At 41.6% G+C, this 23,546-nt stretch overlaps 1 protein-coding gene across 1 annotated transcript in view; it reads right to left on the reverse strand.

The window, feature by feature from the left end:
• Window positions 1-23,546, reverse strand: part of USP24 (ubiquitin specific peptidase 24) — a 4,679,666-nt gene that overhangs the window by 3,689,456 nt on the left and 966,664 nt on the right. Inside the window, exon 13 of the mRNA XM_044085508.1 lies at window positions 6,160-6,267. Coding sequence (XP_043941443.1) covers window positions 6,160-6,267 — 108 coding nt within the window. The remainder of the gene's footprint in view (window positions 1-6,159; window positions 6,268-23,546) is intronic.

Consider the following 23,546-nt stretch of genomic DNA (forward strand, 5'->3'; position numbering starts at 1 on the left):
GAAATGGCAGTGGAGTTTTTAACCAGATTGTTTAATGAAATCTTGGAAAGTGAGAGGATGTCTGAGGAATGGAGAAAAAAGTGTTTTGGTACCGATTTTTAAGAATAAGGGTGATGTGCAGAGCTGTAGTAACTACAGACTGATTAAAATGATCAGTCACAACATGAAGTTATGGGAAAGAGTAGTGAAAGCTAGGTTAAGACGGGACATAATGATTAGTGATCAGCAGTATGGTTTCATGCAGGGAAAGAGCACTACAGATGCGATGTTTGCTCTGAGAGTGTTGACAGAGAAGTACAGAGGTCAGAAGGAGTTGCATTGTGTTTTTGTAGACTTAGAAAAAGCATATGACAGGGTGCCTAGAGAGGAGTTGTGGTACTGTATAAGGAAGTTGGGAGTGTCTGAGAAGTATTTAAGAGTGGTACAGGATATGTACGAGGGTAGTGTGAAAGCGGTGAAGTTTGCAGTGGGAGTGACGGATTTGTTTAAGGTGGAGGTGGGATTACATCAAGGATCAGCTCTGAGCCCTTTCTTATTTGCAATGGTGATGGACAGGTTGACAGATGAGATCAGACAGGAGTCCCCGTGGACTATGATGTTTGCAGATGACACTGTGATCTGTAGTGAGAGTGGGGAACAAGTGGAGGAGACCCTGGAGAGATGGAGATATGCTCTAGAGAGAAGAGGAATGAAGGGCAGCAGGACTAAGACAGAATATATGTGTGTGAATGAGAGGGAGGATAGAGGAATGGTGAGGATGCAAGGAGTAGAGGTGGCGAAGGTGGATGAGTTTAAATACTTGGGATCAATAGTTCAGAGTAATGGTGAGTGTGGAACAGAGGTGAAGAAGAGAGTACAGGCAGGATGGCGTTTGTGGAGAAGAGTGTCAGGAGTGATTTTGTGACAGACGAGTACCAGTAAGAGTGAAAAGGAAGGTCTACAAGAGGGTAGTGAGACCAGCTATGTTATATGGGTTGGAGACAGTGGCATTGACAAAAAGGCAGGAGTTTGAGCTGGATGTGGCAGACTTAAAGATGTTAAGATTTGCACTGGGTGTGATGAGGGTGGACATGATTAGGAATAAGTATATTAGAGGGTCAGCCCAGGTTGGAAGGTTTGGAGACAAAGCCAGAGAGGCAAGAGTACGTTGGTTTGGACATGTGCTGAAGAGGGGTGCTGAGTATATTGGGGAAAAAGATGCTAAGGATGAAGCTACCAGGTAACAGGAAGAGGAAGGCCTAAGATAAGGTTTATAGATGCGGTGAGAGAGGACATGCAGGTGGTTGGTGTGGCAGAGCAAGATGCAGAGGACAGGAAGAAATGGAAATAGATGACCCGCTGTGGCGACCCCTAATGGGAACAGCCGAAAGATGATGATGATCTATCCAAGTCAATGTCAGTTAAGCATTATATGGCTCATTCAAATCCTGTCTTTTAAACCTCTGCATGTATTGTTCCTACAGCTCCATTTTTTTCTATGTAGTTTTCTCCTTCCCTTTTCTGAAGATCCCAATTCCAGTTGTTTTATCTCTACTACTACTATATTCACTACTTGTAGTAAAGTTTGTCTAGACTTTAATTTAGTTTTCTTGTAATTGCTTTTTTGGCAGCCACCATAATTATACTTGGCAAGGTTTTACTATGTCTAGGCAATTCAGATTCTGTATCATAGCTGAAATAAATCATCTCCCTGGTCAATCCAATCTGCTCATCCAGCAATTCTGACAGAGCAGTCTGCAGGGAATCTTTAAAGTCTACCAACTCATTACACTTCCAAAAAATATGCTCCCAGCCACCTCCTTCTTCCCAGTCACACCTCCAACATTTGCTATCTACCCAAGGAAAAATTCTTTGGAGTCTACTTAGGGTATAAAAATACCTATGTAAATGCTTCCAGGCAAAGATCCTAAATCTTCTAGACTTTGTTGCATATTTGGGAGATACACATATAACCCTCCAGTGTCTCTGTGAATTGCTTACCCAGTCTCTCTTCCCAATCGCTTCCAAGCTCCACTGATTGATTCTTTCTTATAGTTATTATGCAATATTTACATGCTCTATTAAGTATTCCTTTTTTAATGGTAGCTTCTGTTCTAGATTCTATTAAAAACTCTACCAGTGCTAGTCTTTCATTTAGGACTCCTTCCCCCCATTTTGTTCTCTTTGCCTAAACTCTGATATCAATCCCTAGGGAAGGCGATCTCTAACTTACAGCCCAAATACATTCTTGGCATCTTCCCAGTCTATTACCTTTCCCTTTCTAATTATTTGTTCCTTTGCCAGTTTTCTCCAATAAATTCTAGCCCCCTCTTGCCTATTATCTGTATCCCTAACTGCAGTCATCCCTATCAGTACAATCTTTTTTCTCCATTCTCATGCTGGTTTAGTTCTTCTAGTGTGATTTTTGCTATTCTCCTTAAGTCTGCATCCAAAATCCCAATCTCTTCTTATTTATCGAGCTTCCCCCATGTATCATCAGCATCCCATTCTACTTTTAATTATAGTTTTCGGCTTGTGCTACGTATAACAGCCTTAACTATGTTGCTCTAAAATGCCTCCTCAAATTGGGTAATCCTAGTCCACCTTGTTCAAGAAAAGGCCCTACTCTTGACCATTTGCAAAAACAATGACTGCTATACCCAAAGTCACAGTTGATCAGAAAAGGGTGGATGGCTGTTGCGGGCACCAGGGAAATGGCATCCAGCCTCAAAAGCATTATCTGGGGTTTTGCAGCAGCTGACTGTCCCATCCCCACTGTACACCTCTGAAGTGATCAGGACAGGAGGGGATTCTGAGGAAATAAAGTATGAGAACTAATGTGCAAGAGGCAAAACCTCAATAAGCCTGGCATCTACTGGCTTCAGTAAGACAAAGACAGTCACTAAAGTTTTTCTTTCAGATATCTGCTTGAATTTCTCCAACTTCCTGAGTTTCCTTCTGTAGACCACTGGTTGAAAGCTTTCCATGGATATGGACACCTGCAGCACAGCTACAAGCTTCTTTAGCACCAGGTAGACCTTTGAGCTTCTACTGTTACTCACAAAGGACTTTTTCTTAAATGTTGCACAGTGCTTAAAAGAAAACATTTGATGCCTCTTTTCTAGGTAAAAAAGTACACCGTAAAATATCTTTAAAAAGAATTTGCCTCCCTTTGCCTTTCACATGCACATTTGATCAACTGCTTTTCTGGGATGGACTTCACAATGTTTCCAATTTCCAAATGTCCATAATTATAGTAGCCAAATGGAACACACACTCCTCCAAGTAAAATACGATTAACATAAAAAGGGTTCTCAAACTGGGTACTTATGATTCTCAGGGAGTCACATGGATAAGACTTGCAGAAAGACAGACTCTTAACCATTTTCATCTTGCCGCAAAAAAAAAAAAAAGCAATAAAAAGAAAAATAAGATTAAAAATAAAACAGAATTCTCAGATGGAATGCTTATAATTCTCAGTAAGTCTGCATGGAGGAGACATACCATCAGACTGCCAACCATTTACATCTCACAGCAAAATTGACACAAACTCCTCCTTTCAAGCCATATGGTGGACTAATGGTGTGTGGCAAGCTCAACTTGCTGGGGTAAGTCCATGAAATCAGTAAAAGTCAGAAGTATGGGTCATCTGCTTTCAGCTAATTCCTATTGATAAAGGTTAATTCAGCATCAGTGGCTCCTATGATCAGCAACATCTTTTCCACTACTGGAAGCAGGATTCCCTTTCTGTACTGCTTTACAAAATGACTGGAAAATTACTTTAAAATATTAAAATAATATCATCCAACATACAATTCAGTGTTTTCAGGCTGAAATTTAGTATACAGTCTTACCGTTGGGTCAGGAAGAAAATATGCAAAAGAGCCATGGAGGACAAGTATCTAAATGTTTTAAATTAGGAACTACAGCTGTATTAGTCATAAGGGTGTCATGCTAAGGCTGATGTCAGAGGGAAGGTGTAATACAAGGAAATGAATGAAGGTCTACTCTCTAAACCAAACAGTGAGGGAGAAGGGAAAGAAAGATTTGGAATGGTTGCAGAGATGTTACCACCACATACAAACATCATGTAGTTTTACTACTGCAAGCATTCTGCACTGTTCAATAATTAGTTATTTTCATTATTAAGTTAAATGGGTCCTCATGGTGCAGTCCACTCACCACCTCCAGTCTACTAGTTGGTTCTCTAGTCAGAGAACACATAATGTATACAGGTGTAAACTGTATTGAATGGACAAATGTTACTCAAAATTGGCTCCTTCCAGAGATGGAAAGATCTACCCCTACATCCCCAGATTTTTTCTATGCATACAACATAAATAGTACCATGGTAGTATCTTCACAGTTACCCAATGAAAACAGCAGCCTGCTGACAGTCTCAGATAGCCAATTACATCCCATCATTTATCAGCTGAGACTAACCTGATCAACTAAAATATAAATAAAAATACAAGCTTCTTTGAAGTGAACAATCAAATAAATAAGGTGATACCAAAAGTGCTAGTCAGCCTGAACTGTGCTTCTAAAGTAGAAGTTTTGTTTCTGTGTTAGTTTTGGTTCCCTTTGCTTCATCATTATGGCACCCTGGGTCCCCTTCAGAAAGTCAAAACCTCACATCATTGAAGACATCATTGAGCTGAAAAATACAAAAACCCATTTCAGCAAAAGACTGGAGCAAAAAAGATCTTCACACAGTAAGTAATCTGTTGGCTGACAAGGTGAACTCTGCCCTTTTCCCAACTGTAGTGTAATCTTGGAGTTGGTGTTTTTAGTTATGGGGGGGTGTAGCCCCTCACCTGGGAAGGTTAGGGATGGTGCGGTTTAGATTTTGTGACTTTTTAGATGAGTGATTACTTACCATGGGAAGATCTTCATTGCTCCAGTCTTTCACTGAAATGGGTTTTCATTATTTTCATCTCGATAATGTGGTCTTCGATGAGCTGGGGTTTCGACGACCTAAAGTAGACCTGGCACCCTATACCAGTGCCCCATCCACCACCAGGTCTACCAGTCATCTCCACACCTTCAAACCTTCTCTGTATGGGCTGGGGACGACATAGCCCAAGGATGTTCTGGCGATCTGGTTGTCGTACTACTTTCTGAGGGATAGTTTCATTTATGACCTACCACATTTCCTTTCCATCCCCGGAGGTATCTTGGTTCCATCTGGACAGCAGATGCACAATGGGGATGTGTTGACAAATTTCCACACCTCCACCACAGTTCAGTCGATGTCTCCAACTTAAACTCTCAGAGTCATGTTTTACTTTTAATTCTATGCTGTATCTATTTATACATCTATAGGTACTAGAACAGTTGAGTTGGTGTTTGGCACAGACTATACTGCTGCCCTTAAAACAATCCATTAGTAGTAGAGCCTGTGCTACCTACTGTAATAGGCTACCAAAGAATAAGAGTGTTTTTTTTTTTTTTTTTTTAATAATAAGTCTACTGTGCAACTATTATCTGTTGTCGGGAAACCACTTGCCTGTACTTATTTCTTGCCAGGAGGACAAACAGAATAAGAAGCTGTCACACAAAAGTGAGCAGGAGGGAAAGAAAGCAGCACTTCCTATAAATGTAGATGTTTGAATCACTACTGAAGTAATTTTTGGCTAGATGAGCTGTATCCTGTCCAGGATACAAACCTACCAGTCTTCACAAAGTTCTGGCTCCCCTCCTCACCTGCACTCTGGCTGCTGATGCACAAGCCCTATGAAAGAAATCAGTAGCCAGAAAGCAGATAATGTTAATGGCACCACAGCAAGTGAGATTTTCAATTACACATATGAACAGATGACTTGTTGCAATCTATTTTACTGGGAAGTTCGCCATTAAAAAAGTTGTTAAAAATATGAACTGTTACCTGACGCATATTTAAACCTAGGGTGTCTCAATATGTAAAAACAATTCTTTAACCTGTTCTGCATCTTCTGTAAATGGATACCAGACTCTCACAATAATGAGAACATATGGTTGTTGTTGAATTAATCATGCCAATACTGCTTTGCTCTGCACATAGCTTGCTCTCACCTCCAGAAATAAACTTCTGCAGCATGACAAATATCCCATCAAAGGAACAAAATGGGAAAACTCAGATTTTCCAGGCATTGACATTAAAAATATAAAACAAAATCTTTACTAAAAAGAAAAGTTTACCTTCTGAATAAGAAAGAAAAGATGGCTTAGTTGCTCAGAGTTAAATTTCACTGCAGCTGCTGCAATAATGGTGTGAATATTTTCAATCACAGTGGATGATTGCCCAGCCTGAAAGAAAGCATAAGAAACTATTAAAAATACAACATACGCATGCATTACAAATGTTTGAATAGCATTAGCAGAGGCTTGGAAGAAAAAAAAAATATTTCAATATGAAGAGCAACACGTTTAGCCTCTGTGCTTACACACCAAATGTTTTTGCACATTATGTTACTTTCAGATGACATTAATTGCCTATAGGTATGTCTATTTTCTGGTGAATGACTTTCAAGTATTTAAGAAACATACCACAATACTGGACTATTCCAGAAATACCCGACGTACTCAACACAGCTCATCTGTCCAGAAGCTTCTACAGAATGTTAACTGTGGTATGTCTGCTTCATATACCCCTATTTCAGCACAATTCAGAAATTTTACCTCATTACTACACTCTAGGGGTACATGGATCTCTGAAGACTGCAAGTCATAGCATAACTCTTAACTAGGACAGGAGGCCATGCATAGTTCCTTCACTATCCAGTCGGACTCAGATTCAATGAACAGACAGAACTTGAAATAGAGAAAAAAACAGTAACATTAAAATGTACCTTTGCCAAATTTACAGGAAAATCCATTCAAAGTTGCTGGAGAGGTGCTATCTAGACACGAGATGACCGTGAGAAGTTAACATTCAATGTAGAGGATCTTCTAAACAGTTATACAGTGAATAAAAATATAATATCGGACTGGCTTTCAACAGGTCTATATCAGCATTTTGAAAATGTAATAGTTCGAATCACAAAATATCGAACTGAAATGCTCGAACTATTAAATTTTCGAAAGACGATGTACAAAATAAAAAAAAAAAACCTAAAGGGTGTAAAGGCAGAGGGGAAAGCCCCCCTGCGCCCCCCACCAACTCCGAGACCGCACTACACTGTAGTAAATGGAAATCTCCCCTAATGGAGATTTCCGTTTACCCGTTAGTTGTTCTGCACTTTCGGCATTCTTGCATCGACAATACTTGTCAACGTTCAAGATGCTGTAGGAACCCCTTTCAACAATGGGTACCTACTGGGGAAAATACCAAGGAGTATGAATTACACTTCCTGGGTGGCCAGATTCAGAAGAAAGTAAAACGGCAACTGCTCAAAATGAAGACTCTTGAATTGCACAAGTCAGTGCTGGCAAGACTCCCAGAATTACTATTCAAGCAGTAATGCCTAGTGAGTCTATAAACCAGCAAACCGGCTAAATGAATTAAACTTAACATTAAAGTGGCTAAGATTCCAAGATCGTTTCTGACTAAGCCAACATGTTAATTACAACTCTGCCAATACAAAAAACATGAATTCAGTTAAAAGCCAGTATAACTTACTCATTTTGGATTAATTTTATTACTGGCCTGGGAGTATGCCTGGATGTGAACAAAGAATAAAACTGGAAAACTTCAGAGAAATGCTAAAAACTAAGAAGGTAAACTTTCATTTGAGGAAAACCCTTGTGGCTGATCATCAGGAAGCAAACCGATTTGCAACATTGATGAGAACACTTCCAGAAAAAATAAACCAAATGTATTCAAAAGTCAAAATAAGCGGAAAATTAGAAAAATAAACTAGCTACCCAGCGGTTTGAACCTTGGCTCTAGATGAGCGCCACTGTTCAAGTGACACCCCAACCCAGTGTGCAAAAATGGGAAAAGGGGATGTGGGTGGGTGGATGGATGGATGGATGGAGAAAAGGTTGGAACAAAGAAAGGAAATGCTGACTAAACATTCAACTGATTGATTTGGCAGAAGTTGGAGATTAGCGTGAAGGGAAGTATGGTAGAAAATGAGGCTTTCCAGGAGGAATTGTTTAAAAAAATAGTTAGGACTTCAAAACAGAGCATGGAGACTGAACATGAGGTGTTATGTTATACCACAGAAACTGGAGGAAGCAGACTATTGATTTTACGGGGACACATGCAAGAAAATGGACTGGTGTTCCTCATCAAGTACAACTAAGAACTTGCCATGAACAGTAGATGTCCTACTGATCACTGTTGCAGTATTCCTGACATATGGATGGTCACTGCTGTCATCTGGCCAAGGTAACTTCTACCAAACGAAGCAGACAACAAACCAAGTAATTTAAGTCACTGTAGTAAATCTGTGGAAAAACAGGCAAGCAGCGTAAATATAATCCAAAAATACTTTGTTAGCGCTTTCACTGATTAAAATGAACTTCAGATAACACAACCCATAATGGAGCTGTAACTTATACACACATCAATCAAATGCCATAAATTAATCAATTAAACTAACACATCACCCCCAATTTTCAAAGTAACAACCCTAACCATAAAATACATCCAAAGCTGTTATTTTAAAAAGTTTTAAAATTCTCCTTCCAACATTAAAAAGAAAGAAAATTTTCAAAATATTTCATACATGAATATAAAAATTACATAAAATTGGATAAACCCATTCTTATCTTTCCAAAGCTTTTATCTTCAGTAAACAAGAAACAGAGCACATATCATTAAGACCTGGTCATTTACAGGTATTAAGCCTTAACTGCCATAAAAATGCCTTCTTTTCCAAAAATAGTTCCGAGGGTCCCCCTCTGGGTCCTAAAATGACCCTATCAATAACCATATATTTAAAACTATGGCCCATAGATCCCCCAACATGTTTTACAAGGGCATTAGTTTCTTGTCCTTTTCTAACGGCATATCCATGCTCATAAATTCTGTCCCTTAAACAGCGATTAATTTTGCCCACATAAAATGCCATACATAACTGGCAACTAGCTATATATACAACTTTGTTATCACAATCAAATTTATGTCTGATTCTATATTCGTGCCCCCAACCCAAAAGGTTCTACCAATTTGAATCCTAGAACACCATGAACATCTACCACATCTACTCATACATGTGTCTCTCTCACTTGGGAGTTTTATTCAGATTCTCCAATATAAACTTAAAGTTAACACCTCTCCTAAATACCACGGTGGTAAATATACCAAATCTTTCCCTTAGTTGTCCTTCTTCCATCAAATTGGCCTATTCTTAACCAGCATGCTCCAAATGGCTGCATGATCAATACTAAACTAAGTGATCAACTGTACAGTGCTCAACAATGGGGAAAACTGAATTCAACATTTCAGTTTCAGATAAATTCATACCTACTTGGATAACATTGGGTTCATCTGAAACCCCCAAAATAAGACTAAAGTACTCCCTTAATCTTTTAGATTCAACCTCATTCCTTAAGTTAACCAACAAGTTACTGCGATACCCTCTCCTTTCAAACATAGAATGTAGTAAATCACATTCGCTCTTAAAATGTTCATCCAAGGTAGTCATTCTAGAAGCCCTAAATGAGCTGCCCTTTAACAACTGACCTTTTTTGATGCATAGGGTGTGAAATTGAATAATGTAAGAAACCATTGGAATAAGTTTCCTTCCTAAAAATTCTTGATACATATACATCTCCCATTAGTGTCATCCTTTTCTAAACTGACATCCAAGTAGGAGATCCTCCCCATGCTAAATTCCTTAGAAAATTTCAAAAAGTCAGTGGTGACACTAATATAGTCCATAAACAATTGAAATAAGTCTCACCCCCCTTCCATAATACAAATAAATCATCCAAATAGCGTAAATACAGTGTAATATTGGCAGCAAAAGTACTTGTAAAGACAAACGTATGTTCCCAAGCTGCCATAAAAAGGTTGGAAAACACTACCCCACACAGGGACCTCATCACCACCCCACACTTTTGTAAATACAAAATCCCCTTCAAAACAGAAATAATTATTGCTAAGCACTACTTCGAAAAGTTCTTCATACATATAGTGAAACCCAGACTGGTCAGCAGATGAAGTGTGACCTAAAGATGGTAAATAATCATCTAAGAGGAACCTCTGCAAGAGGAATGTGTAGGTAGGCATCCTTGAGATTTAAAGACGCTAAGAAAGCCCATGGGAAGATGAAAGAAGAGTTTGAAGAGTATTTTGAAAGATGGCACCTTCAGGCAAGTGTTCAAGACAGACCAATCTAGGACAGATCTCCACTGCCCTTTTCTTGAGACTAGAAAAATCCTGGAATAAAGCACTTTTCCTATGAATTCTTTTGGTACTTGCTCAATACTACCATGATTCAATAGGTCCTAAATAATGGGAGTCAAAAGGGATATTTAGTTTTGAGGAGGTAGTGGGATGTTTCTCCAGGGGGGGGGTCCCAAGATATGGCACAGCTGTCCGTGATGGAGAGAACCCACTTGTCTGTGGTGACAGCTTCCCACTTGGCCAGGAACAGTGACAACCTCTGACAGAAAGGGGGTAATAGGGCTCGGATGGGTGTGGACGATGGGGATGCTGCACAGGTAGTCACAGGTTTTGGCCTCTAAATGGCAGCCTCCCAGCTGGAGGTTCCCTTTGGGATTTTTCAGAGTATCTTTTCTTGGGCATTTTCCATGGTCTCTGGACTGTCTTCAGGTCGCTTCTAATGAAGGGGAGATACTTACCTGGGTAGTTTCTATGGTATCTAGGAAATGAGGTGAGTAGGTTCTGTCTGTAATCTTCCATGGTCTTACCTTTGTCATGGAGAGTTTTGAAAAGATTGGCCACCTGAAGGCCAAACAGTAAGTCTTTGTCCAAGGGCAAATCTAGAAGTTTTGATTTAAAATCCTCAGGTATAGGCTGACTGCGAAGTTACTCTTATCCGAGGATAACAGATCCTGTGGCAGCTGCCTTAGGAGCATCCACAGCACGGCAACTACACTTAATGTCTGGCGATCTGAGTGGTCTGTGAATGTAAGCTCTTCATCAGTTGCTTGTAGTCTACTGTATGAGGATCCAATATAACTGCTTAATGAGTTTACAATAAAAATCAAATACCTGTCATTTGAGTCTGGCAATTTAATCAAATAACTGTCATTTGAGTCTGGCAATTTGACTGTCCTAAAGGCAAAGGGAGCAGAGGTACAACCTTTTTCCCCATCTATCCATAGCCCTAGTATCTTTATCAGTGGGTAGCAGATTAGCACTGGGCAGAAGGTTGGAGAACTTGTAGGAAGAGAGAGATGCTGCAGACATGTCTGCCACAGGTTTCTAATAGAGATATTTAAGGTCATCAGAGACCTTGAAAAATATGTCTGGTCTCCTAGGAGCTGGTTGAGAATCAACAGCAGAAGAGGTGGACTAAAAGGCATCCTGAAAAGCAAAAGCCTCAACATGTACGACTGGAGAAGAGGCAGGGGTACTCATCTTCAAGACAGTGTAATACCTCTTCTGAACAGAGACCTTTGCAGACTGCCAGTGTATTATCGTGTTCTGTATAGTCTCCCCAAAGAAGCGTCCTCTATGGGGGAATCAAGAGAGGGGGAATTCTATTCATCGGAAGAGATCTCCCAAGAAGAATGCAGATGAGAGGAACAGTCCAGTGAATGGTTAGAGTCATAGTGCTGCTCCTCATCAGAGTAAGAGGAAACCATAATAGGTTTAAGAGGAGTAGCCTGTGGTTGTGGAGGCTTCAAAGACATAATAGCATTAAACAACCCTGGTGAGAAGTCCATCCATTCTTTCTCTCTAGCTGCTCAGGGGGAAGCCACATGCTTAGTCTTCCGCTTTTTCTTCTGTAGGCTGAAATCCACCTGGATGCGACACACAGGTTCACAGCCATGTCTGGCTTCTATTAGACAGCCTGGGATTTCTTCACTAAAAATGTTAGGGACACTGTGCAGTCCTGAAATGATAAGACATGGTTCCTCAGACATATTGGCAGTTTGCAAAGCCCCAGGAGCCATACTGACTATGACGGAGTCTTGGTAGCGGGCAACTGGGAAACAGGCTGACGTACTGCAGGTTATGAAACATAAGGGGGAGGGTGGCCTAATGGTTAAGGTGTTTGCCTTGCAAACACAAGGTGCAGGGTTTAAGTCTCAAGGGATAATTAGCTAGGCTTAAAATGGCTCACAAGGGCAGTTAGCCTAGTACTAATCTATGAACCTATGTAGAGTCAGAAATATCGGACTGTAGATCCATTCGAGGCCTCAAGTTATTACTTCAGAGGCAGGGGGACATCCAAGGAAGCAGAGTCAGCAATCTTGGATTGGGCCAAGCATTTAAAACACTGGGTCTCGAGAAAGGTGATGAGAGTAGAAAACCTAGACACAACAGATTTTGGAACAAATGACTGACAGATTGAGCAAGGTTTGTGATAGTGTTACAGGCCTAGCCAAAAAAGATACTTAGTATGCCAGTCCTTATACTGAATCTGCCTACCACACTTGCACTTACCCCTCCCAGTTGACATCTACAAATTTAACAAAATACTGAAAGATAAAAAAAAAAAAAAAAGTAAACATTCCCCAAAGAAGCACTTAAATGAATAAATGAATGGAGCAGAAGTTCCAATGACCAAACAACCAACAATACAACAAAAGCATGACCTGCGTTCGGGCTGGTGGAGAGCAAGCAAGTATCCATGCGTTTGGGCTGGTGGAGAGAGAGTCTATGTAGCCATGCTTGAACATCTGACTTTATACCCAAACACATAAGAGCTCAGGTCATGCACTGGGCATACAATCCAAGGAAGGTAAAGTTTTGATATCCCGGCTGGGCATCAGCAGTGACAACCCATACGTTAGAAATAATACAGCAGTGATGTCAGTCAGGACGTCTAAAACTTGTGACAGCACATTCTGTACATGTACAAATCTTACAATTAGGAATCAGCAGAGACCTATTCTAGTGACAGTGCAAAGATGCCAGTAGAAGGTGATGCTCTTGAGTAAGATGTGACTGAGGTAGAAGTGCTGAAATTTGTCCACACCAGAGTTTTTATGGAAAATAATTAATCACTGTCCACCATGGAAAAGTGAATTCATCCACAAAATCAGATGCTGTGAGGATGAACTAAGATTCAAGTTTTTACACCCAGCAGTTTTCATCGTTTTCTTTTTCTTTTTTTTCCTGGGGGAGTTGGAAGCAGAACAGATTGCAGAAAAGATAAAGTTTGGTCAATAAAAAAAAAAAAAAAAAACAGCAAGCTGAACTGAATTCATCTGCTCAGCTTACTACCAGTAAATGGTGCCAGACAGAGGATGAAACCCAATGAACTGACAAGAATAAGGAGAAACTTGGAATTTAACCACATGCTGGTGCTAACAGAGGATGAAAGATCAAGAACAATTGAAATGAATGTTACAAAAAAGGAGAAGTACAAAGTAGTAATTTCATTAGATTATAAACACATATTTAGATTGTTAAAGCAAAGAAGCAATAAAAGGTTCATAGGTTCATACTAGGCTATCTGCCCTAGGGCATTTATAAGCCTAGCCAGAGTGTGTTTGGCTTTCGCCACCCATTTTAAATGAATTTTGCTATGCCCTTTTTCGAGGTTAGTATACTGTGCCTCTGTCTAACAGTGACACAGAAGTGATACCCAGGGTAAACCTACGATCTCCCATCCACTCATCAAGATTCCTCTTGAAGGGAGTCAATGAGGGACTCTGCCTAACCTGGACTGGGATTTTATTCCAGAGTGAAGGGAGCCTCTGGGTTATGAATCTGTCCCTCCAGCATGTCCTATTTATTTCAGTGCAGAGGTTCAAGTCTCTCGAGCGCGTAGCTCGATGGGATTTGGATTTTCTGAGGTGCAGCATCTCCATTAATTCCGGGTTGGACATGGCTTTATACGTCAGGCACAGATCGCCTCTCAGCAGGCGGCATGCCACTGAGTAGAGCTGGTGTTTCTTTAACCGGGCAGCATATGACATCTGTTTGAGCCCTTTGATCCTCTTGGTGAGATACTTTTGGGGTCTTTCCAGTTGCTGCAGGTGTCTGGTAAGGTACATCCCAAAAGGGGCATTGCACTCAATTATGGGCCTGATGAGGGAAGAGTAAAGAGGCATGATGACCTCCCCCTGATCTAGATGTGAATCCCTTCATGATTAGGTGGGCTATATAACATGTTTTTCTAACCACTTTGACCACGTGGTTTTCAAATGAAAGATTGCTATCAACTTGGGTCCCCAGGTCCCTAATTTCTTCTTCCGTATTTAATGGATTACCACCTATGTGGTAATTTGTGGGCACTTTGTTTTTGCCAAAGGTTTTAACTATGCTGACTGTTAATCTAATGAGGAGACTGACTACTCAACCAACTTGGTAAACAAACTGAAATAAGTTAGGGATGTCACCCTTTTCTCCTAGCTTCTGACCTTTGCCTGGAACAAGAGAAGGCTAATCCTGTACGGGGGGGTACAGACTTTCTTCTACAAACACGACGTCATGAAAAGAAGAAGCAAATCCTCTAACACCCCCACCCCCCGCACAACCTAATAAGGTGAAGGCAGTGGGAATGGCAAATAAACCTGGCGGAACTCAACTACAAGGACAAAGGGCTAAACGACACTAACAGACAGGCACTCCTGTACACCAAGTAGTCCGAGGCCCACAAATGGGAAGGCTCACCTCATAGAGGAGTAAAAGCAGCCCTCACACCAAGTAGAAATCTAACCATCTGGGGCTGATCTTCCACCTTGGCTCCCACCAGAGACCAGGACCTGCAGCGACCAAGAACTCCAGATGGAATTCAGGCTTTGCATCCCACACGATCAAAGCAACTAAGCACAAGGAGTACAGAGTAACACTGCTCGCTCACTCTGTTCTCCAAGGAAGAGATACAGTCTCTCCTCCATCACCACACAATAGAGACTGGACCTACTCCAGTGAGCCTGCAGAACAGTGAAAGAGTCAGGAGAAAGGTCAGTGATCTTAGAAGGTAACTCCACATCCCCTTCTCCCAACACTGGTTGAGTTAGCTGAGGGAGCCTATGTGTGGTTCAGTATATAACAAATACCCCAGTACAGCAAGTTCATAGCTCTGGTACAGCCAGACCCAGGGCTCTCCTTTAAGAGCCATTTAGCAATGGCTGTTGATAAGACACTAAAGACATTAGTAAAACTCACTAGTTCTTAGATTCCTGAGCCAAACAAGGTCATTCGGATTAATATCCTGACACTTAATTACACTGGCCCCCTAACCACTCAGGTGACATTAGTATACTAAAACTTCAATAGTCTGTTTTATAGCACCACATGAATTCATGGAGCACCAATACCTTTTCACAAATAAAGCTCAGTAGCCTCTAATAACTTCAAAAACTACCAGTATACAACACTACTTACCACATCAAGAATACTATCAGTCGCTGGCTCAAACTGAATAATGCCACATAGCATTATTGGAGAAGACTGAATGATCAGGAAATTCTGTTGATAAAATTTTTCTTTAATCCAGAAAGTGAGAACACATTTAGTAAAGTAGTACACTAGAATGCCAGAATCCACTTCCATTCAAAGTAGGAAACATGCACCACTACTTGGAATTTAAGCCAAAACTGAGAGACTACCTTGTGACTAACATAGATGCCAGTTACTACATTATCACATGCGGGCACACAGTTTCCTAGACGGTATTATCTAAAGGTATTTTGGGAGACTGGACATGGGTTTATGTAACCTTACTCTAGACTTGCACTTTAGTGGTGATATGTATGTTTGTAATGCAATCAACTCTTTATATTCTATCTGCATTAAGTGTTACTCCAGAAACAATGCTATACAACTGACAAATGAATTCTTGGGCTTGTATTATAAATACAGTACATCTGTGTACCAGTGGATCAAGTCACAGCTGAAAATGATACTCAAAAAGTATAGTTGTGTACCTACCATAAATGTAGATGTTAGAGTGTATTCACTGTTGCAGTCATTACACTTGGGTTATTCTGCTGGCAGGCTACTCGCAGTCGGCCTGAATTCCAAAGTCCTGGTCCGGCGTTGGTTGCTGTCGCCTCTTCCCTTACGTCAGTGCGCCAGGGGTATAAAAGATGCAGCCGACGCCATTTTCTTCAGTTTTTCTTGCCCCAGATGTCAGGTGCCCCCAAAAGGGTAGGCTAAAAAATTCTGATCATAAAAAAGCATGCACATAACCTTCATCTACAACCAAACACACCACATAGGTTGTATAGAATAGAGAAGTACATACAAGTCCCAGCAATGAAAGGGGGATGGTGGGAGGGAAACCTGGACTGCAACAGTGAATACACTCGAACATCTACATTTATGGTAGGTACACAACTGTACTATGTTCATCGTGTTTCACTGTTGCAGTCATAACAATTGGGTTGAATCCCAAAGCTGAGGTTGGGTGGCTGGGCCTAAATAGAATTAGGAGTGGCTATGAGACCTTGCAGAACAGCAGTGGCAAAGCCCGCTCTGGATTTAGAGTAAAGAGGTAAGTGGTAGTGCTTTGTAAAAGTGTGCACTGAAGTCCAGGTTGCAGCCTCCAAAATGTCCTTGGTTGGTACTCCTCTGAGGAAGGCTGCTGAAGTGGCTGCTGCTCTGGTAGAATGTGGCCTAATGCCCTTAGGCACTGATTTGCCATGTTGTGAATAGCAGAAACTAATGCAGTGGCCTATCCATTTTGAAATAGTCTGCGTTGAAATAGCTTTTCCTTGTGATCCTGCAGCATATGCCACTAAGAGTTGCTCAGTCTTTCTGAAAGCTTTAGTTTTGTCCAAGTAAAAGCATAGCTGTCTGTGTATGTCCAAACAATGCAGAAGTCTCTCCCCCTTATTCTGCGGGTTTGGATAAAAGGTAGGCAAATGTATGGTTTGGTTAAGAGCCACACTGGACACTACCTTAGGCATAAATGTTGGGTTTGTCCTTAGAGAAACCCTGTCCGGATGGAAAATAATAAAAGGTTCCACAGCCATTAGTGCCTGTAACTCAGACTCTTCTTGCTGAAGTTATTGCTAGAAGAAGAGCTGTTTTCCATGATAAGTATTTTATCTCAGCTGTATTGGCTGGCTCAAAAGGAGGCAGTGTGAGTTTTTCCAAGACAAAATTGAGGTCCCATGCAGGTATTGGAGCTCTCCTTGGAGGTCTTATGTTTTTGGCCCTCTGAGATACTGCCTTAGCAGTGGATGAGAAAAAATAGGTGGGTCCGTATTGTAATGAGCTGAAATGACAGAGGCATGGATCTTAATTGATGAAAAGGATAGGCCTTTGTCCAGCATCTCAGTTAGGTATTGTAAAATCTGAGGAATATTTGGTACAAGCGTGTCAATTCCTTCTGCCTGGTTCCAAGCACAGAATCTCTTCCATTTTTCTGCATAAGATTTTCTGGTGCTGGGCCTCCTGGCCTCCAAAATAACATCCATAACTGCTTTAGAGAGAGGTTGTTCTGAATGGTTACATTATCCGCCATGCAGCCAGATTTAGGGTTCTGAGTTGGCTGTGTAGGATCTGATTGTTTTGTTGGGTCAGCAAATGAGGAATTTGAGGTAATGTCCAGGCTGGGCCTTGAGACAAGCTCTTTAGGATTGGGTACCAGTGCTGGCATGGCCAGTCTGGGGCAATCAGGATCATTTTTGGCTTCTCTTGTCTGACCTTTAGGAGTACCTTGGGGAGGAGAGGCACAAGAGGGAAGGCATATACTGTAAGGGCTTTCCAGCTGAATGAAAGGGCGTCCACTTTCCATGCTTGTTTTTGATAAGTCCGAGTGCAGAATCTCTGTAGCTAGTAGTTGTGAGGGGAGGCAAATAGATCTGTGTCTCGGCATCCCCATTTCCCTGTTATCATGCTGAAGATTTGTGGATTTAGTTTCCACTTGTGAGGATCTATGAGGTTTCTGCTTAGTTCGTCTGCCAACGTATTTGTTTTTCCTGGCAGGAATTGAGCTTGCAGGTGTATTTGATAGGTCAATGCTGCATTCCACAAAGTCATGGCTTGTCTGCAGGGGGGGTAGGAATGTGTGCCTCCTTGCTTGTTGATGTACCACATGACTGTATTATTGTCCGTCTTTATCAGCAGTTGTCCTGGATGAAGTAGGTCCTTGAAGGCTGTCAGGGCATTCTGTACAGCTAGCATCTCTTTTTGATTGATATGAAGATGCACTTGGCTTGTGGACCATGTGCCCTGAATACATTTTCCTGCCATGTGTGCTCCCCAGGCATAATCTGATGCATCCGTTGTTAGTGTCTGCCTGGCTGTGGGTAAAGAGAATGGCTATCCCTTATTGTGGTGACAGACAGTGCTTACCATCGAAACTCCTGTTGCAGGCAGGGAATGAGAGTAATTAATGTTTCCAGGCTGTAGCAATGTTGAGTAAAAACACTTTTTAGATACCATTGTAGTTTCCTCATATGCAGTCTTGCATATGGAATTAGTAGAATGCAGGATGCCATATAGCCCAGAGCCTGCAGAATTTTTCTTGCAGATAACAGGGTCTTTGTTGCCATGCTTTCGAAGTAAGAAGTCAGTTGCCTTTGTCTGGTGTAAGATAAGCCATCTGGGCAGTTGTATTTAAGCTTGCACCCAGGAATATTATCTCTTGAGAAGGTATTAGTTTTGATTTATTTTCGTTTACTGTGTACCCTAGGCAAATTAGTAATCTTTTTACAAATGCCAGATGCTTTAGTAGAATGTCTTTGGTCTCTGTTTAAATAAGGCAGTCGTCCAAGTAGGGATATATTTTAATTCCTCTGTCTGTAAAATGCAATTACTGGTGCCAGGCATTTTGTGAAGACCCTGGGCGCAGTAGATAAGCCAAAGGGCAGTGCAGAGAATTGGTAGTGCATTGAGCCAGCTATGAATCTGAGGTATCTTCTGCAAGATTGTCTGATTGGGACATGCAGGTATGCCTCTTTGATGTCCAAAGTTACTAGCCAAGCCTTCTTGCCCAGCATGGGCAGAAGCTGCTGCAGAGTCAACATTTTGAATTTTGGAACGTCCAGAAAAGTATTTAGAATAGACAGGTCCAGAATTGGTCTCCAGGCTTTGTCCTTTCCTGGTACTAAGAAAAGCCTTGAGTAAAATCCTTGTCCCTGATCTTGTTGTGGCACTGGCTGAATAGCCCTCATGTCCATGAGAGATGAAACTTGTTTTTGTGCCTCTGCCCATAGATTGTGTGGCAGGTCTGGCATACCTTTTGCCTTTGGAAGGGTGTGAAAGTGGAACGTGTAGCTCTGAGAGACTATATTTAAGACCCATTTGTCCTGGGTGATCATGTGCCAATTTTGTGAAAAAAGTGCTAGCTTTCCCCCTAAAGGTGCTGCCAAAAGGATAAGTGCTTGGCATTGGCAGAGGGAAGTCATTGGGATTGTTTCCTATAAGGCTGTGATTTGTCTTCTCCGCTTTTGGAGGTAGAAGCACCCCATTGTTTGGGCCTATATGAGCCCTGGAGCTGTTGTCTGCCTCTACCTCTTTGTGGCCTGTCTGACACTGGAAAGGACCAATTCTTAGAAGGCCAGTTCCTGCTAAATCTGGGTGGCTGTACCTGTAAGAAATCCTTTACTGTCTGCATAGATTTAGCTTTATCCTCCATTTTCTTCAACACCTCTTCTGCCTTAACACCAAACAAAGTATCATGCTGTAATGGAGCATCCAATAATTTTGCTTTAACATGATCAGGCAGATTCTGTTCCTTTAACCAAGTATGCCTTCTAATGACAGAACCTGTAACTGGGGCCCTGCAAGAGGGCTACAGTGAATCAAAACCACATTGCAAAGTATGCTTTCCCACTTGTTCAGCTGCATGCAATAATCCTGCATTTCCTTGTTCTCAGAACATTCAGAATTTGTCAACATTTCTGTTTTAGCAGAGACATTAAGTATTGCTGATATTTAAGCATATGAAACTGACAATTTAAAGCCCTTACAGCCAAGGTAGCAGAAGTGTAAACTTTTTCCCCCCATCTGTCTAGTGCCCTTGAATCCCTGTCTGAGGGAACAGGGTTTTTTTGCAGTGGAAGCCTTGACTCCTTTGGGACCCTGAGATATAGTTTCTGGGTCAGCAGCAGGGTTCTGTCTGGCTCAACAGGAGCAGGAGGTAAAGAGTTGGGAGACCGTCCGGACTCTGAAAATACATCATCTACAATGTCTAAAACAGGTGGAATAGCAAGAGGCCTGTGCTGAGGTAGTGGAAGAAAGTCTGAGCCTTTTCTTAGATTCTGAGAAATCTTGGCTCTCCCAGTGGAAATGCTCCCTTATGGTATGCAGGGTTTCCCCAAAGGAATAATCCTCAGGTGGAGAAGCTGAAGGAATAGATTCTTCAGCATCAGAATCCTCATAGGGAGGAATAGAATATCCCTGTTCTGAACAGGAGTCAGAGGAAATGGAAACCTGATCAGAGGAATCATATTCAGTGTCTTGCCTAGGCCTCTTATCAGGTGGGGGATGGGAACCCCTGATCAAAGTAATTAGGTGTTCGGACATTTTGAGCATCTGTTTCTTAGGCATGGAAGTCTGTCCTGGAGAATGCTGTACATGTTTGCTAGTCTTTAAAGCTGTTTTAGTCTTTGTCTTGGATGCTGAAGTTGGCTTAATATAAAGCTTTGTAGGTCTGAAAACACCCTCAGAAGCCAACGCCTTCTCAGTGGCTCCGGACCCATCTGAGGGATTAGTTTCCGAAGGTCCAATACCTTGAGTATCCAGAGGCCTAGATGTCTCCACGTGGGAGTCGGAGGCGGCCTGTGGCTCTGACGTAGCAGGTGTCAGGGGCTGCGAAAGCGCCTCAATGAGAACCGGCGACTGGCCTAGAAGAGGCTTCGTCGTCAGTTTTGGACCTCGGATACATGTCCTTTTCTTTTTCCTTGCGCTTTTTATGAACTCCAGTCGTCAGTTGTTCCAACGGCATTATATAGTTACACCTATGGCCAAAGTAATGAAATGCAAAATCGTACCGACGCTTAATAGTACGTTGGTTAAATCTAGCACAAAAACGACAACTAGCAACATCGTGATCAGGGCCTAGGCAAGGAATACAGTAAGAATGAAAATCCTTATGAGGTATTTGCTTCCCACAAGAAATACAATTGTTAACTTTTTCTGACATCGGTCTGGAGCAAGAAAAAAGTTTACCCAATGGGGTACTTAGCTTTATTAAAGACTTTGGATCTGAAATTCAATTTTGAAAATCTCAGGAGTCGGCCGACCGGCACTTGCGAACTGCTTTTGCTTCGGGCACCGCGCGGCAAGAAAGACGGAAGAAAATGGCGTCGGCTGTATCTTTTATACCCCTGGGGCACTGACATCCAGGAAGAGGCGACAGCAACTGACGCCGGACAAGGACTTTGGAATTCAGGCTGACTGCAACAGTGAAACACTATGTACATCAGCCCATCTACCTGTTTAATAGCAATCCATGGGCAACTCTTCTGGGACAGGCTCCCTTCCACCTTGTGCCTCAACTGTGGGATGAATATGTATATATAAGATCCCTCAGGAAAGGGCTGGACTAAGGGTAAGGTCAGGCACGGCAGTCTTATGCCCATGTCATAGGCACTTATTAGACCACTGCTTTACTGTGAAACAGCTACAGGTCACCTGACAGGGAAGTGTATTACCATGGAAGCTATTAAGCAGTGAATTAAAACCCTCTTTTAGTAGCTCACTCTTTACCGAAATGAAAAATACACAAAAGGCAGTCTACAGCAATACCCAGGGGAAAATGAAATCACGACAAGCCAACCACTGCAGAAACACAGTCATGCTCACAGTCCTCACTAGGTAAAATAATTCAGACCATAAACAACTGGTAAGGTGGCATGGGATCATTCCTGATAGAGACTCAGGCATGGTCTCCATAACAGTCAAGGCTCCCTCCATCACGATAGCCTGGAATTTCAACTACTCCGATGCACAGCTGGGGGGTCCTAATCACCACAGTGAATGAGGAACACACCTTTCTGCCCCCTCTTCTTCTCCTGTTTGGCCAACTTTTCTGCCAGATGGACAAGAATGGGATGTAGGCTTACGGACCTTTGGATGCTCATCAGTGCCAAAACAAAGGGCCCATTTCCAAAAGCTTTCCTCTCAACAGTGTAAGTGACTAACTCTGGTGTAAGCCTGCTTTAAAGACAGGCCTTACACCACAGTAAGTAAATTATTCAGAAAGGAAGTCCTTTTGGAATATGGCTCAAAGTCTCACCACAACCTACCAAATACAAATACTAGCGATCAGTTCTCCTAAGGGGCAGAAGCAGATCAGAAAGGTTGCTGACAGGCTTATGCGATAACATCAATATAGAACGGTAATGACCTGACTTGCCTAGACAAAGTAAGTCCTTATTAAATTTAATGCTATTAGGTGTCAAAAAGGCAATTAATAGAAAATGGAAATCAATATCTAAACCAAAAGTAACTGAAGTACTGAATATTGTTAGAGAAAAAACTGGAAGCAGGATCACTACAAAAGAAAAGACATTTATGGAACAACACATGCAGAATAATGTTTAGGAGGAGCGAAGGTCTAAAGGAAGGCAGGAATTGAGCAATGTAGGTAATGCTGGAGTGAATGGCAGTTGTTATAACGAAAGACAACACATGTATAAAGCATGAAAAATGTTAATATGGTTTGTTTCTGTTTCTACTAATGTAGTTTATCAATATCTTAAATGAGAATTTAATTAAGGCGTTTTAAAAATACATGGGATGGCAATAATGAAACTTGGTGACAGTAAACTGGATTCCATACCCTCATCTGTATATAGATAAAACACACATGCACCAAGGAACCTCCTTAAAGGAAGCTTCATCTTGCAAGATACTGGAAAAACTCTAACCAAAATGTTTCGTCTTCCTCAGACATGAAGACCCCCACAACACACACACACACTTGGACCCACAGAGAGCCAAATGGGGAAGTACAAGATCCTTTATGAACCACTGAAACTAAACCTCCTAATGGAATATTGCAAGAAGGAATTGTGTAAAATCTTACCATAACCACAGATGCCCTTTTCTTCTATGTTGTAGTATTCTTTACATGTGGGAAGCCCTCAGCCCAATGACCAGACGGCCAGCCAGTATAAAACAGCTTTTAGTTGCTGCAAATACGTGGGACGTCACACGTATGCTCTAACATCAGCCATAAAAGGACGTCCGCACGTACAATCTTCAGAACTGAAATGCCCCGAAAGAACACCAGAACTAAGGAACAATAACCATCCAAGGAAGGAACAAGATGTAGGGGGGGAAAGCAGGAGGGACAGAATACTGCTGCACAGAAGAGAAGGACATATATGGTTATGGTAAGATTTTACACAATTCTATGTCCTTCTATTCAATGTTGCAGTATTCTTACCATGTGGGAGAATACCAAAGCTTAGTGGGATCCCTGGGAGGAAGAAGGAGCAGAAGAACTTTGCAGTGAAGAATTTTCAACAAAGCCATGGAGACCGGCTCAAGCAAACCCTGCTCTTGATCTAGAAATAGTGTCCAACCTCCAGAACAGAATTAGTGTCCAGACCTTTATAGAATTCCCCTGAGGAAGCCACATATC

Source organism: Protopterus annectens, chromosome 10.part0, assembly GCF_019279795.1.
Source record: "Protopterus annectens isolate FY-2018-M chromosome 10.part0, PAN1.0, whole genome shotgun sequence".
In the NCBI taxonomy this organism is placed as follows: Eukaryota; Metazoa; Chordata; order Ceratodontiformes; family Protopteridae; genus Protopterus; species Protopterus annectens.